Genomic DNA, 16,526 nt, shown 5'->3' with positions numbered 1-16,526 from the left:
AGAGAGAGGGGGGAGAGAGAGAGAGAATGGAGCAGTCTTGGTGGGAGAGAGAGAGAATGGAGCAGTCATGGTGGAGGAGAGAGAGAGAGAGAGAGAATGGAGCAGTCTTGGTGGGTGAGAGAGAGAGAGAGAATGGAGCAGTCTTGGTGGGTGAGAGAGAGAGAGAATGGAGCAGTCTTGGTGGGAGAGAGAGAGAGAGAATGGAGTAGTCTTGGTGGGTGAGAGAGAGAGAGAATGGAGCAGTCTTGGTGGGAGAGAGAGAGAGAATGGAGCAGTCTTTTTGGGAGAGAGAGAGAATAGAGCAGTCATGGTGGAGGAGAGAGAGAGAGAGAGAAAGAGAATGGAGCAGTCTTGGTGGGTGAGAGAGGGAGAGAGAGAGAATGGAGCAGTCTTGGTGGGAGAGAGAGAGAGAGAGAGAATGGAGCAGTCTTGGTGGGAGAGAGAGGGAGAGAGAGAATGGAGCAGTGTTGGTGGGTTAGAGAGAGAATAGAGCAGTCTTGGTGGGTGAGAGAGAGAGAGAGAATGGCGCAGTCTTGGTGGGGGGGGGGAGAGAGAGAGAGACTTAACTGCGCAGGCGCACCTCGCAGTTGGGAAGCAACACCGGGCCAAATAGCAGACCCGAGTGTCGCTCTGGTTTCTGCCACTGTGCACCACTGCTGCCGTGCGGGAGGGTAAGGAAGAACACCCGCACCCCCGCAGCCATCTCCTCGGCCGTGCAGTGGCTGGAATTTGGGGGGGGGGGTGTTTTTTAAGCAGCAGGGGGAGGAAGAGGAAATAGCCCCGGTGGCCAGGAAAAAAGGCCTCGCGGGCCGCATCCGGCCCCCGGGCTGCATGTTCTGCAGGCCTGCTCTACTTGGAGGTGCCAAAATGGTTCTAGCTTCCCCTACCATATTGTTTTGGTGAGGGCGTGCGAGTGCTTTAAAAGGAGGAAAGCAGGTCTTACCTGATCCTCCATGGCCCCTTTGCCACCCCCAGATACCCCAGTGCAACGGTGTCAGAATTAAATGCCCTGCCACTCAGCTGCAGGGCTGCTCCCAGTAGTGCGCAGGGCACCATTGGCATTGAAATGTCATTTGAGCATGTGTGGACAGCTGACAACTCAAGATAGTATCTGCACATGCTCAGATGCTATTTCCATGCTGATATTGCCCTACGTGCTGCTGGGAGCAACCCTGTAGCTGAGCGATGGGGTGTTTAATCCTGACAGTGCTGCGCTGGGGTGGCGGAGGCACATGGAGGAGCAGGTAAGACCTGCTTTCCTCTTCTTAAAGCACTCACTCTCCACCCCTCGGGATGTGCACGAAATGCTTCACGCACATCCCTAGGTATTATCATTAAAATTTTCTAAGGAATATATGCCTCCAGGGAGTTCCAAACAGTTTTGACAGACATGCAGAACCATGCAGAACAATGTTGTTAGTTTAACCTCTGTGTTTTGGGTAAAAGTGAAGGTAATTTTACCTTTAATCGACTTGACGGCACACTTTCGACTCCAGGTGCCCACAGAGCCCTGTGGTTTTCTTTGTGTAGAGATGTGTAAAATTTAGAGTAATGTTGAAGCTATGGGAAAAGACAGAGTGGTTTTTGTGTGTGCGGGAGGGAGGAAATAACCAAATCTAAATTTATAGTTTTGAAACATAAATACATTGTCTAACATGAAGAACAGCAATCTGGGGAAATAGCAGAGGCTGGTCTCAATTCATCCACAGTCTTCCTGAGCAGCAGAGTGCATGCACAGGGAGAGGGAGGAGCCATTTTTGCTGCCCTCACTTGCCTCCATACTGTAAGTGCACTTTGTCTTTCACAAATATGTCCCTCAGGGTTGTGCAGCCCTCAGTGACATATTTCAGGAAAGCAAAGAACACTTATGGAGGCAGGGAAGAGCAGCAAAAGTTGCTCCTCACGCTCCTTGCGCGCTGTTCTGGATGTCAGCCACTATGTATAATAGATTGCATTTTGCTGTTTGGTATTTATGAAATTTTAAAGTATAAATATCTGACTCGATTGCAAACATACCCAGTGATAAAGCTGCTGCTCCCTTAATAACCTAAGCCTGCAATACTATTAGAATTTACCTGGGAGAAAGCCACATTGAGCAAGTGGGGCTTAATCAGTAAAGATGCAGAGGACTGCACCATGCATGTACTGTATGTTTTGTTTGCCAGTTGAGAAAATAGGAATAAAATAAAAGTTGAAAATGGAAACCATCAACGCTAATTAAGAAAGGATGGCTTTCGTATCTGGGCTTAGAAATTGTATAAAGACTATGAGGTTTTTGCTGGTATATATGATTTGGGAAAAACTTCTCAAAATGTTTGTTACTTGATTGTGTTAAGTAGCTGTTTTCAAACAACCATCAGTTTGTTTATTTAATGAAGAAAATGGAGACAAGTGAGAAGCAAGACAAGTCACTTGCTGCATTATACAAAGAGCTTGTCACCGTTAAACCAGGGTGGTTTCCGTCAGTGGGGACTCCGGTGATTTCCCCATTGTCATGGACGGGCCACCATCTGGTTAAGATTGGACTCATGACCACACCCCACTTCCTCAGGTGTGGAGGGCCCATTAGGATGGTCCACCTGAGAAGGTTACTGGATCCTATAGGATTCCAGGAAGCCTTGCAAGGATTTAGTGTTGGCTCTGCTGGTGACCCTATCGACACTCTGGTGGAGAATTGGAATAATCAGCTCACCAGGGCAGTGGACACAATTGCTCCTAAGCATCCTCTCTGACCCGCATTGAAATTAGCCCATCATTCATTCATTCATTCATTCATTCGATTTCTATACCGCCCTTCCAAAAATGGCTCAGGGCAGTTTATACAGATAAATAATAAACAAATAAGATGGTATATCTTGGTATATGGAAGAACTATGGGGGCTGAAGCGGCGAGGTAGATGACTAGAGCGCAAGTGGAGGAAGATTCGACTCAAATCCGACAGATTATTACATAGAGTGCATTTGTAGATCTATGCTCAGGCGATACGTGCGGCAAAGAATCGATTCTTTTCCTCCTGTATTGCGTCCTCAAGTTCACGTACAGCGGAGTTGTTCAGGGTTGTGAAGGGGCTAATATGCTCCCCTTCCCCTTGAATCAGTACTTGGAACCAACAATTACTCGCTGTGACCTTTTAAATGAGTTTTTGTGGACAAAATCTCTCATATTCAGGCCAACTTAGATTCAAACTCTACAATTGTTATGGAATCTGATGTCAAGGTGTCCAGCAGTTCCCCTTATGTGATAACCCTGGATCAGTTTCATTTTGTGACCCCTGAGGATGTGGACAAGTTGCTTGGAATGGTACAGCCTACCACCTGCCCTCTTGAACCTTGCCCAACATGGCTTATAAAATCTGGCAAGGAAGCTGTTGTAGAGGGCCTGGAAGAGGTAATAAATGCTTCTCTGAGGGAGGGCAAGATGCCTCCTTGTATTAAGGAGTTAGTCATCAGACCGCTTCTGAAGAAGCCTGCCTTGGATCCCTCAGAGTTAAGTAATTACAGGCCTGTCTCCAGTCTTCCATGGCTGCACAAGGTGATTGAGAAGGTGGTGGCCTCCCTGCTCCAGGCGGTCTTGGAGGAAACCGATCATCTAGACCTATTTGAAACTGGCTTTCAGGTGGGCTATGGGGTAGAGACTGCCTTGGTAGGCCTGATGGATTATCTTCAATTGGGAATTGACAGAGGAAGTGTGACTCTGTTGGTCCTTTTGGATCTCTTGGTGACTTTCGATACTATTGACCATAATATCCTTCTGGAATGTCTGAGGGCCCTGGGTGTGGGAGGCACTGCTTTGCAGTGGTTCTGCTCTTACCTCACAGGCAGATTCCAGATGGTGTCTCTTGGAGACTGTTGTTCTTCAAAATTTGAATTTTCCTATGGTGTCCCTCAGGGCTCCATATGGTCTCTGATGTTGTTTAACATCTACATGAAACCACTGGGAGAGATCATTAGGAGATTTGGTGCAGGGTGTTATCAGTATGCTGATGACACCCAAATCTATTTCTCCATGTCAACGTCATCAAGAGAAGGCATAACCTCCCTAAATGCCTGCCTGGAGTAGTAATGGGCTGGATAAGGCATAACAAACTGAGGCTGAATCCAGATAAGACGGAGGTACTTATTGTGCAGGGTCAGAACTCAGGAGATGATTTTGATCTGCCAGTTCTGGATGGGGTCACGCTCCCCTGGAAGGAACAGGTACGGGGGTGCTTCTGGATCCGAACCTCTCCTTGGTATCCCAGGTTGAGGCAGTGGCCAGAGGTGCTTTTTATCGGCTTCAGTTGATATGCCAACTGTGTCCGTTTCTTGAGACGAACAACCTCAAAACAGTCGTTCATATGCTGGTAACCTCTAGGCTGGATTACTGTAATGCACTCTATGTGGGGCTCCCTTTGTATGTAGTCCTGAAACTGCAGTTGGCTCAGAACGCGGCAGCCAGGTTGGTCTCTGGGTCATCTAGGAGAGACCATATTACTCCTGTGTTGAAAGAACTACACTGGTTGCCGATCTGTTTCTAGGCAAAATACAAGGTGCTGGTTATTACCTATAAAGCCCTAAACAGCTTAGGCCATGGGTATTTAAGATAACGTCTTCTTCGCCATTAGCCCCTGTTAAAATCATCTGGAGAGGTTCGCTTGTGTGTGCCGCCAACCCATCTGGCAGCTACTCGGGAATAGGCCTTCTCTGTTGCTGCCCCTGGACTTTGGAATGCACTCCCTGTTGAGATAAGAGCCTCCCCATTCTCTGGCAACTTATAAAAAGGCACTGAAGATTCATTTATGTACCCTGGCTTTTAATTAGATCTATGGTTCTTAAAACAATAAATACTGGGTTTTAAATGTACTAAAAGTTTTAATGTTTTAAATGATTTTAATTGTTAAGTGATTATATATTTTTAATTATTTTAATTGTAAACTGCCCAGAGACACAAGTTTTGGGTGGTACAGAAATATAATGAATGAATGAATGAATGAATGAATGAATAAAGGAGCAATATGCAGGCAGACCCCCTCAGACTACACCTGAAAATACATATCCTGTATTCTGCAACATTTGAAAACACAGTCCAGTATAAAGTCCTGAGTATTGCTTGTTCAGTTGTCCTGTCAAATGCAGAAGCAACACTACCAAATAGCACTAACATTTTAAACTTTGAATCCTGGATCTAAAAGACTTACAGTACCTTGAACTAACTGTAACTATTATTTTATTACAATACAGCTTTCAAAAGTGTTTCATTTTTAATCCACAATAAAAAATACTCCATAAGAGACTTTATTCAGTCACCGTGGTCCCCCTTCCAGTTTTTCCATTTCAGGTCGTGCCCCCTATCTTCCCTGGTGTTTTCATGGGCTTTCGCACCTCTAGTTTTATGTTGAGGTTAAAAACCCATGAAACATTGTAACATTCCTAGAACAGTAATGCTCATAAATTGAATGAAAGACTATTTTATTTGGGTAAATATTTAGCAGATGGGGTTCAGCATTTTTTCTTTCTTTTGGTAGCACCATAAAGACCAGCCAATTTATTGTGGCATAAGCATTTGCTAAAATAAATTGTCAGACTTCAAAGTGCCACAGGCTCTTTGTTTTTATTACAATAGACTAACATGACTGCCCCTCCAGAATTAGATGTGTGTGAATACTCTTAAGCCAATTTCATGTTTTAAAATTAATTTTACTGTTGCTTTAAGGATGAGAGTAATATATCCATATATAATTGGTTTTCTCCCCCTAATGTTTACCCAATTAATTATGATGTACTAATTGTAACTGTAATGTTAGAGAAAGCTAATGAGAGTAAAAAACATTCCCATTGCTCATGTTAAACATTAACTATCAAGTTTAGTTTGCTGATAATGTTTCCTTCCTTATGTAAAGTAAAAGTTAAGAACAATTGTTTAAAAATAAGGTATCTTCAGTGGATTGTTGCTAATGCAAGTAAAACAAAGATAAAGAAATATTATATATTCAAACATAAGTCTTCATTCATTGACATACAGGTTTTCCCCTAGAAATTTTAGCTATGCATTTTTTAAGGCATTCTCATGTCAGTTCTTCGAAACCTCAGTGTTTTCATTTGTCTGAACTCAGCTACTAAATAGTATTTCCATAGAAGGAGGTGATCTCATTGCTGTCTGCTTTGAACCAGCCAAGTTAATTACCTGCACAGTATTGTTTGCACTGGTCAGCGCTGGATAATTTCTTACCCTAGTTCCATTTGAAGGGAGACATTGTTCTTTGTGTTTTTGTCAATCTCTTGCAGGCATTGCTGAAAGTGCATGCCTGATTACCTCATGGCATTGAATTCAATTGCAAAGAGGCCTTGGAAATTAATGCTGTCTAATTTATTACAAATGCTTTGGAAAGCAAAATGCAAAGGAAGCTGCCTTTTCAAGAGATGACGCACTGAGGATCTTTGGTTACTTTATGAGTGTACCACTTCCTATATGAAAAAATAAATTAATTCTATAGCTCTGCTTCTCAAACGAATGATCCATCAAGCTCAGTAGCTCATGTATGAGTGGCCAGAGGAAGTGAATCATATGAGGCTTCTATCCCTTAGGAATCCTTATTGGACATGGAAGAATAGAAATAGAGCTCACAAGAGGCAGCCCTGTGACCTAAGTGGTGTCTCAGTGGAAAAGGGCAAGACAATGGGAAACAGGAGATGTAGGCTCAAATCTGGGAGATGGTGTGGTGACTTGCATGGGACAAAACATACCTTTTGAGCTGAGAAAAAGCATACACACATGCACACTTGAGATAGTACAGATTATAGCCAGAATGAGTGCTGCAATAACCATTGTTCTCAACCTGGCAACTGTTGAGTCCAGGATGCCTGTCATTTTCCCCAACCCCCTCCAGCTGCACTCACTCCATGTGCATTTGGTTGCTTGTCAGTGAGTGCTAACAAGCAGACTGTGCCATCAATTCATCCTTCCACTTCCCACAGTCTAACTGCCTCTTATCTCAACAGTGGTACTAGGAGACAGGAAGAGATTGGGTTGTCCCACTCCCTATATTTATGTTCAGAGATTTATCTGCTGGAGAATAAAATGCAGTAACTGATATTCACCCATCTATTGTAATTTATTTGTTTGTTTAAAAATAGGTTTATATTTCACCTTTCTTATTGAGTTCAAGGCAGCTTACAATAAAGCAATTTCAAATCACAGAAGAAAACATATCAAAATTAAAACACACATGCACAAACCAGGTCATAAGCCACACAAGGGGCCAATAATAAAAGAACTCCAATTAGAGACAGGGAAATGCAGAGGTGTAACGATAGGAGGGGCAGAGGGGCACGTGCCCCGGGCGCCATCTTTGCGGGTCACGTGGGGGGCGCCGCCATGACCCCTGCCGATCCCCCCAATTTCTTTTAAAAAATTTTTTAATAAAAATTTCTCTGGCTCAGCAGCAGCAGTCAAGGGAGTGCGTCAGCGCCCCCTCCCCCACGAGCGGTCCCTTCCGCGCCTGTTCACTGCCAACATTCTTTAACTCACCTCGTACCCGTTTATCTCACTGCCTCCTCCCGCTACCCAGTAGGAGACAACCATTTACATTTCAATCCCTCCCAAAGGTTTTGCTCTCTCCTCTCCTCCCCCGCCCATTTATTTATTTATAGGTTTAAATAATGCACGTGCTGATGTCACGCGGGCGTAGTTTCTGATGAAGGCAGGATGGAATCAAGCCAGTCAGTGGGCGTAATAGTAACCGCCTTTAAACATTTTCATCCGGGGTTCTTCTCCCTTCTCTTCCCCCCTCCCCTCACTTTCTACTATCGTCCCAAATGCTAACTATCCCCCCGCCGGCTTCTGCCTTCTTCTTTTTGCACATGTGCTTCAAGTACACCCCCTCCCCTTTCTTTCAGAGACCGAGTGAGAACCGTTGCACATGACAGAGAGAGCGCGGGTGCGCGCGAGCCGCCGAGTGAGACTCAACAGTTCTTCAGTTAAGGAGGTGTTGTTGGCTTCGAGGCAGCATGCGGGCGCGCGCGAATGAGGCGCTGCTGCTGTGTGTGGGGACCGAGGCGGCGCCTGTGGAGCCTTTTTGGCTGTACAAACAGCATCAGCATTGTCCCTGCCTGGAGTAAACCAAGGCATAGAAGCCGAGGAGGAGCAGGAGAAGGGAAGCGCGCGCAGGGTGGGCGGGCGAGTGAGCGCTTATCTCTTTTTGAGGACTAGCTTGCCTTAGTGTATCTGCAGAGGGGCATATTTACCCTCCCCCTTAAGCCCTTGACTGCTGACAACTAGGCACTTTTAACGCATACACATGCATCCCTCCTTTTTGGTGGGGTGGGTTATCCTCCCCCCAGTCCCCATACACACACTCTTTTAACAACTGTAGTGAAATATTTTGAGGAAACTATAAGCGCAGTCCTCCTCTCTACAGTTCTGATATTTTAAAAAACCTCCATCCATCATCAAAAGCCCCCAGGATGGGCTGGGCTGCACCCTGAGCGCAGAGGACAAGGCGGCGGTGGAAAGGAGTAAGATGATCGACAGAAACCTGAGGGAGGATGGCGAGAAAGCGGCCATGTATGTCGGGAGGTGCGGGGGGGGGGGGGCGCAATTTCAGTGCTTGCCCCAGGCACCGTTTTCCCTAGTTACGCCTCTGGGGAAATGCCTGCCAAAACAAAAAGTCTTAATAAGACAATGAAAAGCTGGAAGAGATTAAGCCAGCTGGATCTCTCAGGGGAGAGAGTTCCACAGAGAAGATACCACCACTAAGAAGGCCCTATCTTGAATGGCTACCAATTGTTTCTCCGAGGGAGGAGGCAGACACAAGAGGGCTTCTCTAAAAGTTCTCACAGGGTGGGCAGATTCATGCAGAAAGAGGTAATTTGACCCCAAATCATTTAGGACTTTAGAAGTCAAAACCAGCCACGTGGACTATGCCTGGAAAGACCCTGGAGCAAAGCAGGTGATATTCTCGGATTCTTCAAGTCAATCTTTATTTACGGTCATTGACCAAACCATCTCTTGGAGTCTTGTATTAGTCAAGATCCTTGTCACTGCATTCTGGACCCGCTGAAATTTCCAAAGTATCTTAAGGGCAGCCCCAAATTGTATTTACATTGGAACTCTTTCTCCAGTTACTGTTTCTTTTGCTTCTTGTGCCCTGGCCCTGATCTTGGAGGGGGAAAAAATGGATCATGAATGTTGGCTACTAGTAGCAATAACTGGAAATTGGTGCTTTCTGTTCATTGGCAGAGGTGACTTCCTTTCACCAGCGTATGATTGGGATGTGTTTTATTTGAGATATTTGTTAGCTAGCAGGAGCTCACTTTCTACAAAGTGTAGGAGACATTGCTGCAGTCTGTTGAGTAATGGAGACTGTTAATCTAGTGCACCATTTCCCTGTGTCTGAAAGAGAGTCTGTGTCTACAGATGCCTGAAGTGCTCTGCACACCCACTTTCTTGAGTCTTGGGTGAAAGGAGCGGGGAAGATGTCCAGGAATCCTAGTGTGAGGCATGGTTTTCCCCACCCTGATAAGCTGTCCTTCTTGGCTTACTTGTGTGGGGTGCATTGTCTGTGCAGTCCCAGTTGCAATAGTTAATTGAGATTCCTGGTGGGTCTTAGTGTTTGAAATCTTGAGAAAGGGTACCTGCAAGAATCTAAGAAGACACATATGGCTTATCTGCCTTTTGGTGTTGTTCTCTCTGGCTGTTTGTTGTTTGTTCAAAGTGCTCTGTTTGTGCAGAGCACTGTATCATGAGGTTTCTGTCTGCATGCTCCTAGTTCTCTGGACATTGGACAAATCAATTTAGTTCCATGACATGCATCTTTATATGAGATCTCTGTTTCCTTTGCTGGAACCTGGTGGTGCCTTGGTATGCTATGACTCCTTTGCTGGCATAATGTTAGCATCACAGGCAGTAAGACCAAAAGCCTTGGGAGCAGCAGATTTCTTCTAAGTTCCACTCTTCACTCACCATGCCCCTAGTCCCATTTCCCCCTTGTACTGGCAGTGTACTATTGTCATAAATGTTCTGCTTCCAGTAATCTCCACTGGTGCAACTGTCACAGTACATCAGCATAGAATCATTATTCATAATTTCCAGCAGGAAGATTAAGAGCAATTTCCACCTGCTTCCCCATGAAGCATAATTCAGGGACAGGATTGTGTTATAAGAACTTACTTCCTTAGATTTCAGTGGGGCAGAACCAATGATCTTGCACAGATTGCTTAAAACAGCCCTAGGTTATGACCTATCGGCAACATGATTACAACATGTGACCAGCCACAACAACCAGCCATCACACCATTCTGGAGTCCAGAGTTTTCCATGAGAGTATCAGCCTTTTTCTGGAAGTGGTAGTGCTGGCATGGATGTCAGCTCATAATATCCTATTCTCCATTATACACTTTACTGTTTTCTTCATGCACCTGACAAAATGGATATCTAGGGACATTCTCTTGTGGACTTGCTCTGGTATGGAACTATTTGATATTTATTCAGTCAGAAATTTATGAGACTAACTTCCTGGTCAGTATGCTTAGGACTGCATTCTAAGTCAACTAGGAAAATGTTCATTTCTATAACATGGCTTTTTGAAAATATGTTGGACGACATGATCTTTATCTCAGTCACACCAGAGTAATTCAGGAGGCACTCTTATGACGTCAACAAGAAGATACTGTCAGAGCCTGCTAAATGGAGTAGCTAGACATAAGCAGTGTGAGTTTCTTTTCAGACCAATGTGCTAAATATAAATCAAAACTGTCTTTCATCAATAATTAAGCATTAATAATTAACGAGTGCAAACAGCAAAATACTTTATGGACATGTTTTAATCTGTCCAGTTCCTCATTCCTCAGTCTGCCTATTTTGATTTTTCTCCTCTGTACCTGGTTAATAGCTAAGCCTCCGTCATCTATGACACGCAACAATATTCCACAATAATCTTCAAAGTGTGTGGTTCTCGTACCGTTTGTTACATTCCATTGCTACAACTCAGGAAATTGGTTTCTAATAAATCTTTTTTTCTTCCTTATTCATTTTATATCCAACAGGAAGATGTTGTTGCAAAATCTAATAAAGGTTTTGCCTTCCTAAGCAAATCTCAAATTTTAGACTTTATTTTTAGCATCCTGTACTGGAACCATCTAAAAGGAATATGTCACACTTTAAGGGTGAAGGAGTGGTAGCAAAGTTGTGATGAAGGAAGGAATTAGTACTGATTAAAATGAAGCAAAGTGTGACAATAGAGTAGGGTTAAAATGCCTTAAAAAGTATGACATGCGTTATCAGCATTTATTTATTTATTTATTTATAGTTTCTAATATACCACCTCCTCCAAAGACTCTAGGAGGTGAACAACAACAATACCAATACCCCCCCCCCCAAAAAAAGGTCAAACACCTGACAAAACAGGTAGGAAGGGGTATGTGGAAGGGGTTTGGTCTGGTCTGGGTTATATCATTGTTTCCTTTGTGCTCTCTCCATGTGTTGATTGTGTCCTGACGATACCTTCTATGGAAAGTGAATGTGGGGCATTTCTGTGATGCTGACCATTCAAATAATTTCTTACTATGGAGCATAATTTTTTTCTTTTAAAAAATTAAATAAACATATGTTGCTGCCAAGATCACTGGTATGGTCTTCTTATTGTCAAAGTCTCCCCAACGTCCTGTTGTTTAAAACTTCAGAAAAAACACAGGATCGATTTTGTGTCCCATCCCCCCCCCCAATTCTATACCGTTCCCTATTTGTATACTGTAGTTCTAATGCAGGCAGAGAGAATAACTGTTTTCCATTATTATCTCTCAACTTACTTACTTCCTTTCTATTGTCTTTCACTATAATCTAGCTTTTCCAGGTCTGTCTTAGAGCTGCTTTACTCTATGAGCAAGTTCACATGATCATCAGGACATTTTTAAGCCAGATACCCATGGTTTCTGGCAAGCATGTGCTCTTAGCAGGTATGTTGTTTGAACCCAACAAGCTCTGGTTGGAGGCTGGCCTTACAAACTTCAGCCCTGGTTACAAATCTCAGGCAGAAGTTGGGCTGAAGTCAGCAAGTCTGGCTGCCTGCCAACCAGAGGCTGGTGGGTTCAGATGCTACACCAGCCAGGAAAATGTGCTCATCGGGAATATCTGGTTTCCAGCTGATCAACTTTTGGGCGGTTGTGTGAAGTCACCTTCTGTGCGGCAATTGTGTTTCTTTAATTACAAATTCATAACTTTGACTACCACCTGCCTGCGTGCTATATTAAAGATCCCTCAGCAGTTCACATACAAATAGAAGACAAAATATTGGAACCAGCTCAAACAACAAGAACAAAGACAAAAAAAATAAAAACAATAACCACCTTAAAATATTCTGCAGAGTGTAAAGGTCTTCACTGTCCATCTTAAAATCTGAAGGGAGCTATCCTAATCAGTTTTTTTCGGGAAGGTAATTTCACAGAAGAACCACTGCAGCAGAAAAGGTTCTGCTTCTTGTGGTTTCCAAGCCAGCCTCAGAAGATACATATCTGTGTGAGGTAGTACAGAAGGATGTGCTCCCTGAGCACACCATATCCAGAAAAACAGGATTGTGAAGGCCAAACACGTACCCTTCAACATGGAGAGTATATGGTGGAATTCCCTTGAGTTGTAGATATTCTTATTAACTGATGTGTTATCAAATCACTTTTCCATAAATTTTCTTTTCTATATAAAAATAAGTTGTTGAAAGGTGCTGGTGTCACTGGGATATTTTATAATTGTAGTTCGTTGTCCATTAAGATGGCTTTAAACGGTTTCCCAATTTTTTCTGTGAAACACTTGATAAAGAATTATACTTCATGAAGATAATTTACTGAGAAATGATTGCCATTAAATGGCAAATATGAAAGCTGCATTGACCCATTTGGATCTCACAAATTAGCACAGGAAGCATACTATCTGATTATTGTGATTTTAGTGAAAGTTCCTCAGTACAGGATTGTGTGTTGGGTGTTGGGGGTAGGGGTTGTATTTTGTTTTGTTTTGTTTTTGTTTTTTGCAGTTTCACATCAGAAAACTTATGCTGACATTGTGAGAATTTCTGTTTTCCTTACGAAAAGAGCACCTAGATATCCATGTGGGTATAGAAATGCTTTACATTCTGGTTGATGTATGTGATCTCTGATCTCCTAGGTCCTCACATAGGTGAGATCCATAAATTTCAGCTTTACACATGATGATGTTGCAATTAATTGAGTTACAGGAATTACTTGCACATCTCAAAAACCTGCTTAAACATTACATGTTAATTGGTCTTAGAAGCCAGAAATTGAAAGGAGACACAGACTTTATTCTTTACATTTTCAAGCCATGTTATTAAAATTAAGTCTATGAAGGTTTCTTTTGGTTTGATTCCTAATTTGAAACAATTGGCTTGGTAACTCCTAGTTAGATTATATCAGAAAAATCGGCAAGGGGACAAAACAAAATAAAATGAATGAAATGAAATGAAGAAATTAAAGAAATGTGGGGTTGTGTGAAAGTAATCAAATAGGCCTATCAATAATTTATCAGCTTGCAAAATAATTTGGCTATTTTTATTCATGTTATTTCTCCCCCTCTCTTTTAATGTAATCTCTTGCATTTCTATGAATATCTTAAAATAATTGTTCTGGTGCATTGACAGTTCTCAGCAACACTATTTTTAAAAAAACAAACCCCCAAATACCCCCAAAACCTGAGGACTACAAGCAAGCAAGAAATAGCAGTGTAACTAATATGATTTTCCCTCACTCATACTAGGGATGGATGAAACACAGGAAGCTGCCATATACAGAGTCAGACCATTGGTCTATCTAGCTCAGTATTGTCTTCACATACTGGCAGCAGCTTCTCCAAGGTTGCAGGCAGGAATCTCTCTCAGTCTTATCTTGGAGAAGCCAGGGAAAGAACTTGAAACCTTCTGCTCTTCCTAGACCAGCTCCATCCCTTGAGGGGAATATCTTATAGTGCTTACACATCAAGATTCCCATTCAAATGCAACCAGGACAGACCCTGCTTAGCTAAGGGGACAAGACCACAAGACCAGCTCTCCTCTCTCCAAGCAAACATGCTATGAATGTGTTACTTTTTGACAGATGAAAGAGTGCTTTAAAAACTAATTTGACTCCTTTATTTGTAGGGGGTCTTGCCTATGGGTCTCGGTGCAAGTCTATTGGAAAAAGCAGCTGTAACAACTTAATAGTCACCAGCAGTCCCATGATGGTTCAGCGGCTGGGACCTCTATCTCCTCCTGCACACCAGGTCTCAACAGCGTGCAACCAAATCAGCCCTAATTTACAAGGGGCTATGAATGCTACAAACCCAAATATACCTCCATCTGATACAAGGTCTTGAGTTATTTTTCTTCCCTTTTAGTATTACAAAAATGTATGTCAGCAAAATTAGAGATACCAGTATATACAATGTATCAGATTAATATACAGTTCAGTAAAGATACAACACTATTAGTTAGACTTTTCTGTCTTGGTGTACTCCTTTGCAATTCTGAAGGGATGTTGCAGTCTAGAATGCCTGAGATGCTCATGTTCACATCTTGATAAGATCTGGAAGAAGTAATATATTTTATAGGTGATGGTGTTCACTGGGGCTCCTTTCATATTATCCCCAGTTATAGGCATTATGAATTGTAACTTTAATGTGCTATGCAGTTTTTAAGTAAATGTCCCCTAAAATATGGGCATGCATGTACAGTCATTACATATTAGTTCAGATATTTATAGTAGGTACAGTACAGTACAGTATAGTATAGTAAGTTACTACTCTACATAGGAACTTTTGAATATGTAAAATTGAGGGCCAACACTTGACAATTTGGCTTTAATAATTGACCATTTATTGCTGAGCCCTGAATAACTAAATATGCCTGTAAGCTAGGCCAGCGTGGTGTAGTGGTTAGAGTGCTGGACTAGGACTGCAGAGACCCGAGTTCAAATCCCCATTCAGCCATGAAACTAGCTGGGTGACTTCTCTCTCAGCCTAACCTACTTCACAGGGTTGTTGTGAAAGAGAAATTCAAGTATGTAGTACACCGCTCTGGGCTCCTTGGAGGAAGAGCAGGATATAAATGTAAAATAATAATAAATAAATAATAAAAATATAACTGATATCTAGATTTTAAATTGCTAAGATTGCATCCTTTTTCTCTTACTTGTCTTTATTATAGGTCCCTTATGTCACGTGAATCTTTGGCATCCACAACCCTGAGTCTGTCAGAAAGTCAATCAATACAGAGTGTAAAACAAGAGTGGTTTCATGGTTACAGGATTTTTCCTACTCTTCCTTCCAATCTAGACTCCCAGAATGGCAGTGAACTGGGGGACATCACAAGTGTCACATCTGGGATGACCATGTCCAGCAATATCTCTAACACATTACCACCTTACTTGTTTGGTGTGGAAAACAATTCACCCTTCCCTAGTCCTCACCATTCTTCAACTAGATCTCATTCAGCCAAAAAGAGGGCCCTTTCCTTGTCCCCTTTGTCTGATGGCATTGGGATCGACTTCAATACAATCATACGTACATCCCCCACCTCTCTTGTTGCTTACATAAATGGTTCAAGGACATCTCCATCAAACACCTCCCCTCAACCTGAAGTCTATGGTCATTTTTTGGGAATAAGGGGAAGTTGTATTCCCCAGACTTGTGCTATTCCAAATCCACAAAAAAGGCTTCTTGTGTCTAATGGCAATGTTTCCCTCCCAAGTTACAGTGAAAATGGGAATACCGAATATCACCGCATGCAACAACTGGAGCAAAACACTCTGCAACCAGCAGTCACGAACAACATGGTGGTTCAACAAGGTCTGTCTCTCCTAGAGAGCCAATCTATGGGCATATTAAAAAATGGACATGTGGATGGTTTTTCTGGAAGCACAACTGACATTCCTTCTGCTCCTCCACTGACTCTCCCTGTTCTTCCTCCTCCACATGGTCCACCACCACCATACCATGCACATCAGCATGATCTCATAAACCATTCCCGCCAGCTTTCCCTGCCACCATCTGTCCAAGGCCCTCTTTTAGATGAGGATGGTGAATTGGATGATTTTAATGGCAAGCATTGTTGTCGTTGGATAGACTGCAGTGCTACCTATGACCAGCAAGAGGAACTTGTGCGGCATATAGAAAAAATTCACATAGACCAAAGGAAAGGAGAGGATTTCACTTGTTTCTGGGCTGGGTGCCCTAGAAGATACAAGCCATTTAATGCTCGTTACAAACTGTTGATTCATATGAGAGTGCATTCAGGAGAGAAGCCAAACAAATGTACGGTAAGTCTAAAATGTGTTAGATGGAATAAATTGTACTATTTCTGAAAGGGCCAGAATAGTCATGTTTTAAAACTTGGTGTAGAACTTGTTTTGAAAAAAGGAAAACAAGAATCATTGACCTGAATGAATAAAAATGAATAGATTTTCCATATGCATACATGGAAAGAGATGTTTTAACTATAGATATTCTCCAGTGTTAGAGCAAATATTTTCTCTTCTGCTTATCTTAATTGTTTTGATTCCATCCCTGG

The 16,526-nt window shown here is 42.7% G+C and overlaps 1 protein-coding gene across 3 annotated transcripts in view; it reads left to right on the top strand.

Moving 5' to 3' along the window:
• The window catches only part of GLIS3 (GLIS family zinc finger 3), a 274,079-nt gene that overhangs the window by 82,069 nt on the left and 175,484 nt on the right, over positions 1–16,526 (top strand). For all 3 annotated transcript variants that reach the window (XM_053300408.1, XM_053300409.1, XM_053300407.1), the window contains exons 4-5: positions 14,121–14,328; positions 15,165–16,275. In XM_053300408.1, coding sequence (XP_053156383.1) covers positions 14,121–14,328; positions 15,165–16,275 — 1,319 coding nt within the window. The remainder of the gene's footprint in view (positions 1–14,120; positions 14,329–15,164; positions 16,276–16,526) is intronic.

Source organism: Hemicordylus capensis, chromosome 2 (assembly GCF_027244095.1).
Source record: "Hemicordylus capensis ecotype Gifberg chromosome 2, rHemCap1.1.pri, whole genome shotgun sequence".
NCBI lineage: Eukaryota > Metazoa > Chordata > Lepidosauria > Squamata > Cordylidae > Hemicordylus > Hemicordylus capensis.
The sequence above is the reverse complement of the archived record's forward strand: the minus strand, read 5'-3'. Positions and strand labels throughout refer to the sequence as shown.